Source organism: Marmota marmota, unplaced genomic scaffold (assembly GCF_001458135.2).
Source record: "Marmota marmota marmota unplaced genomic scaffold, marMar, whole genome shotgun sequence".
NCBI classification, from domain to species: Eukaryota; Metazoa; Chordata; class Mammalia; order Rodentia; family Sciuridae; genus Marmota; species Marmota marmota.
Window position 1 is genome coordinate 4,480,750 of NW_025999927.1, and position 5,997 is coordinate 4,486,746.

Consider the following 5,997-nt stretch of genomic DNA (forward strand, 5'->3'; position numbering starts at 1 on the left):
CTCCCAGCCCGAGCTGGTGCTTGTGCTGAGACCCAGCGCCCTGCCAAGCCGCCCAGAGCAGCCGTAAGGTCGCCACCCGCCTCCGAGCGTCCCTCCGACCACCTGTCGAAACCCGCGCCCCCTCGCCGCGCCGCAGCCCCAGCCCCGATCGCCATGAACCAGATAGAGCCCGGCGTGCAGTACAACTACGTCTACGACGACGATGAGTACATGATCCAGGAGGAGGAATGGGACCGCGACCTGCTGCTGGACCCCGCCTGGGAGAAGCAGCAGAGGAAGGTCAGCAGGCCAGAGGGCGCCCTATGGAAGTGGTGACTTGTCCTGTGTCCTTGCAGCCCCGCTCGCCATCAGAAAGGAGGGACAGACAGGGCACTGGACACGTGTGTGTGTGTGTGTGTGTGTGTGTGTGTGGAAAGAGAGAGAAACAGAAACGTGTGTGTTTAAATGACATAAGAGTGGCAAACTGAAAAACGTTGACGGAAGAACAGTGCTTTGTGTGTTTCTCACACCAGCCTGCATCAGTCTAGAATCAGAGTCCCAGGTCTGCTTCTGACTCCTTCACCGCCTTGAGTCTGTGACCTTGGCCGCAGGGTTATACTATACTGTTGTGTCCATTCACCTCAAGCCAGTCTCTTCCCAGTAACAGGGCCAGAGGAACAGCACCTTAGTCCCAGCTTTCACAGGGCTACCCCTGAAGAGTCAGGGACAGTCATTTAGTGTTTGGGCCTCATTGGAGAGGGATGCTATAGAACACTAGAGTTCAGCAGTCAAGTAAAAATTATTCACATTCTATTTATAGTTCATTGAGGTAAGCACACAGGGATGAAGGAGTCAGCCAGTTTCCAAGCACTCCCTGCCCATCCTGGTTGGTGCTCTCTGGGGCCCAATGGAACATTCCACCATTTCAACGTTTCTTCTTGATCCTCTTGATGAGAATAAATAGTGGGTGCGCACCAAAGGGCTAAACCTTGCCTCCTCTTTGGCTGGCCACAGAGCCTGGCTGGTCAGGCATGAGGTCAGAGACCTGCTAACCCAGCCTTATGATAACAGCATCATGGCCAAAGCCAAGTGTCCTGTGCTTTCTCCTCCTATTTTTCTGGGTACAGGACAAGGTGTTTTTTCTTCTTAAGGGCCTGCTTTTTAAGAGGATAATCTGTGTTGGCCACAGGTGCCTGGCAATTTCTGTAGCAGCTACTGTGGTTGATGGTATGATATGAATACATGATGGTAGAAAACATGAAGCCTGCCCTTCTCCCCCCACAGACAGCTGGAAAGAGAGTAGTCCCATATTTGGATAATTATCAAATAGCCAAGCCCTACTTTTATAACACGATTTCTCTTATCTACCTTCTCTCTGAAAATAGCCTTTACCATTATTATTGTAAAGCTCCTGTTTAGCTATCTTTCAGTTTCTGTCTTAGTTTCATAAGCCTTTTACTGTCCTGTGGAAACAAGAAACAGAAGGGTAAATAGAAGTTGAGTCTGAAAAGAGCAACTAAGTTTCTAGCTTTCCACAGTTTTAAAGGGTGCATTCTGAGGGCAACACATGGCCTGAGGATTTTGGACTGTTGTCTGGGTACAACCATGCATCAAAGGTCAGCAAGAGTTAAGAAGTTTTAACAGTGTGTGCATTGCTTTCTTTTTAAGTTTCCCAATTTTTAACGCATTTTTTTCATGGGTTAAAAAAACAGCTCCTATATTATTTCAAAGATGGCTTTTCTTACTGGAAATAGCAAAATAGCTAAGGAACAGGACAGGCTGTCATTTTTTACAGTAGCAGTTTGATTCCAGAGGTTTCTGTTGATTTTTTTAGATAGTATGATTGTGAGAGACAGGTAATATCCATATCCAAAGGTCACATTGAAGTGTCTTTTGCTGTATTTAATTTTAATATATTTACAGTATTTTTGGATATAATGGCATTGTTATTTTGTTTAGGTTTGGGATTCCTGTGTGACTTTGTTGTTAGTGTGTAGCACTTGAAGTAAAGTGTGTTATGAAAAAGCAAACATACTTGCTGATCTCAGTGCAAAATAATTCTGGAAAGTTTTAAAAAGCTCATTTTTAAGGTAGATTAAATATTGTAGATGCTAGGGTAGGGGAACTTTGTTAGACTTGAACAGATCCACAGGAGACTTTCTCTCCACTTTTGGTATAGAACCAGCTCAAGTCAGTGGAATAATGTGGAACCAGGAGCTCAACACTGCCAGAGCGGTGGCCTCTATTTATGTCCTATGAGACACACTGTTGGAACATGGAGAGCACAAGATGCCATTGTTTCTATTGTGGGCTACCTTCTCCACACTTGCCATTTAGTGATATGCTGGGTATGCGATCTGTCAACAAATGCTGGTGGCACTTGATGACGTCCGTGGGCTCTAATGGATACAGTACCTAATTATACCCACAGTTCAGAGAGTCTGGCGGACTATGGTAATCCTTGCTCCCTGATATGGAATGCCTTGCTGCAGAAGGACTTGTAAAAGTGTTGTGCTGTTCACAAAAGGTCCTCCAGAGGATGCTGGACTTAGTACATGTAGACAGAGGCATCCTGAGTGCCCACCTCATCTGTCAGGGGCTGCTGAGTGCACGCGGCAGGGCTGTTTACAGTGCTTATAAAGATAATTGTCTTTTCTTTCGTACAGCTCACGGACAGGGGAAGGGTGCCTGCAGTGTCAAGGGGGCAGCACTTTAAGTAGTAAAAAAGACTGAAATGCTGAACTTACTACTGGAAGTAGAATCTTCTGCCCTACAGGATGCAGTTTAGGGATATCAATTTCAGGTAACTTAGGCTGTCTCCAGGGTGGACCGCTGGCTTCTGGAGCATTGAAGTCTAGAAATAAACTTCCCCTGGATGAGGGAGCACTGTCTTTGCCTGTACAGGAGGTGCCTTGTCAGAGCAGCAGTGCTGATGTACATGTTCTTAACCAAGCAGGAAATGAAAGGAGACATTGTTTCCATACCTAAAGGGTCCTTACATCTTAATCTGTATATGGCCCCATGATAAACTTTTCTGAGTTGTGACTGATCTTCATAGTGCCCCCAGAGGTTCAAGTTTTGCACCTTCCCCGTTGAAGTGGCCCATTCTCCTTGGGGCAGCTTCCTGACTGGCTGGCCTTCCCAGCTGCATTGGCTCAGGCAGTGTGTATATGCAGGAAGAGCTGCCCACAGGGTCACACAGAGCTGGTGACTGCCCATCTGTGTTCTGTGGGAGCAGCTGCCCCTTAAAGGGGCATGGTTGAGGCTGCTCGCAGCTAGTGATGCATGCTCTTGCCTGAGTTTTAACTGGGAGAAAAGATTCATGTTGTGTAGCTAGATCAACAACAAGCTGTTGATTCACAAGATCCAGATGATTCTCATGAAATCCCCAAGCGTCTCAGCTCTGACTAGTCCTCTGTGATCACAGCTGAGTCCCTCTACATTTGATTATTGATTTGAGCAGCTAGGAGACAAAGGTAGAACCCTGTCTTTCTTATCTCATAGGGTTTTGTCTTGATCCAGTGGATGAACTGATTTATATTGAAGGGGCTTTATACACTACATAAATCCATCAATGTTCAAACATTATTACCTTGTGTGCAGCAATAGTTGTTATTTTGTCAAATGATCTAATAATAATAAGGTCTTCACTTGGGTTTGTGAGAGACAATGAAGTAAAAGATTGGTCCTTAGTGACTGCAGTGTACTTTTTATTGGGGTAAAATGTATAAAACATTTTACCATTTTTTAACCATTTTTAAGTGCACAATTCAGTGGCATTATGTACCTTCATATTATTGTATCATACTGTCTGTTTCCAGAACTTTTTCCATCATCCCAAACTGAAACTCTTTCCATTAAAAAAAAAAAAAAAATCACTTTCTAGCCCTCCCTTCTTCCATGTACCTTTGAAGATTGGATTTACATATCAAAAACTTACAACATAAGAAATTGTTTAATATTAAGCACTGGATTGTCTAAAGAATAAAAATGATAGGAGGTCGAACAAGGAGAATCATCATGGGTGAACAATAATGAGGAAGTGCTTACAGGGGTGTAGGTCTGAACAGGCCTCCTCGAGTGAGCACTGTTGGCCGAGTGGAGCAGGAGGAGGAACTGCCTTCTTGGTTAGAGAAAAAGTGTGAGAAACCTGTTGTGTTTGGAGGCAGGCAGGGATTGGTTGGTGGAATACAGCACGTTTATGTACCCGTTTAGCACTGATGAGGACACCTCACTCAGATACGCAATAAGTGCAGAGGCGTGTAGAGGGAAGTAACCCAGCGGCCACATGGACTGACTTGGGTCCCCGAAGCCACCTCTTTCTGTGCTTACAGGGGTGTAGGTCTGTATTCTTGGATTGTCTGTGGCTCCTGATGAGTTTGAGGAAGTGTGAAGAGCAGACAGGCTTCGTGAAGCCAAAGATGCAGAGTCAAATTTAGAGAGAAGACAGAGCTGGGTTACAGTGGGCCTGGGATGCCAGGGTGGGACAGACTCCTTCTGCAGGCTGTGCAGAGGTCTTTGGAGCTGGGAGGAGCCATGCTTTCAGGAGCTTGCTGTTTCAGGATCAGTCTGCATGGGAAGGGCCTGAAGCTGGGGAACCACTGTAGGTCCATGGGCACACTGTGAGGATTAGAAGGAGGGGACAGTAGGCGTGGTGACAAGGAAGGTGTCCATTTGAGAGTGATCCGAGGGATTGTGGAAGGATCAGATAAGCACATGTTGTTCCACAGTAAGCCGTTGATGGATCTGGTCAGGCTGACGTGGTCCTTCTGGTAGAGCTCCTGGCCCAGCACTCAAGATGGTGGTACTGACAAGCAGCAGTGTCTGCTGATCCGCCAAGAGATTTCGTCCAGAGGGGAAGCTCAGTATTTACAGAACACATCATCACCAGGTGCAGGAAATGCGCTACCATGCTGAGGAGGCAGAGTCCCAAGCATGTGAAGGCAGGGCTGCAGGTTGAGAGAGGTTTTCATGGGCAGACAAAGTTCTTGATGAGAGAAGGGCAGAGGAAGAGGTAGAAGCAGAGCTGTGCAGAAGGCAAAGTGGGGGAGCAAGGGTGAGGGGCAGCCTGCAGGGTAAGACCTTGAAGAACCTGCAGGAAAGGCTCAGCAGACAGGGGCAAGCATAGCTGGTCTCAGGCTCCAGGACAGGTCAGAACCCTCCCTGAGGCAGTGAAGAACCACAGAGGTGCCTTAAGCAGGCAAATACCAGGGCCCAGCTTGAGTCTTCTCAAAATCATTCTTGCCAGTGTGGAGGAGAAAGGGCTGAAGACAGGCAGGATTACTGGGAGAGTGGCAGAACAGGAGAACACCAGGCTTGGACAGAGAATGCAGAAGGTAGAAGCAGAATCTCATTCGAGCCTCAGGAAACCTCCATGCTCACCCCGAGGACTGTTAGACATGGTGTCCTGGAGAATCACTGGTTGCGATGAGAAAGAATCACTCTGTCCTTGCGTCCTGTCCAGGGCACTGTGATGGGTCCTGGGGTAGGCCCTGCTGTTTTCATCAGATTCACCAAGTAAGATTCTTGAATCCAAAATAAGATCTCCCATGAGAGAGGGAGGGGTTGGACCTAGGCTGGAAACCTTAATTGACACAGCCTCAGAAAACTGTCAAAAGTCCCACATTCAGCCACCACAGCTGGGAGACACCTACAGGCCAGGCGCAGCCTGCAGTGGGCGGGAGCCACCCTGATGTGCAGAGGAGTTCCTGCGGGATCGCTGGAGGACAGTCAGAACTCACTGTGTTTCCCTGGGAACAGCACTGATTCTTCCAGAAAGAACAGAAAATGAAGATGAGGGGAAAGCTTGCTAGGTGCTCTGCTAGACATATTGCAAAGGAAGGAGCATCTAACGTGCAAGGGTTGGGTCTTTCTGAGAAGGCTGAGGAGAGTTTTTGTTCACATACACCCAGACGCACCCACCCCACATTTCTTTTTTTTTTATTTTTTTATTTTTTTTAATTTTTTATTGTTGGTTGTTCAAAACATTACAAATTTCTTGATATATCATATTTCACA

At 46.8% G+C, this 5,997-nt stretch overlaps 1 protein-coding gene across 1 annotated transcript in view; it reads left to right on the forward strand.

Annotated features, from left to right (window-relative positions):
- Nucleotides 1–6: 6 nt before the first annotated feature.
- The window catches only part of Actn2 (actinin alpha 2), a 65,174-nt gene continuing 59,183 nt past the window's right edge, over nucleotides 7–5,997 (forward strand). Inside the window, exon 1 of the mRNA XM_015504352.2 lies at nucleotides 7–279. Within this exon, the coding sequence (XP_015359838.1) occupies nucleotides 154–279 (126 nt within the window). The 5' untranslated portion in view covers nucleotides 7–153. The remainder of the gene's footprint in view (nucleotides 280–5,997) is intronic.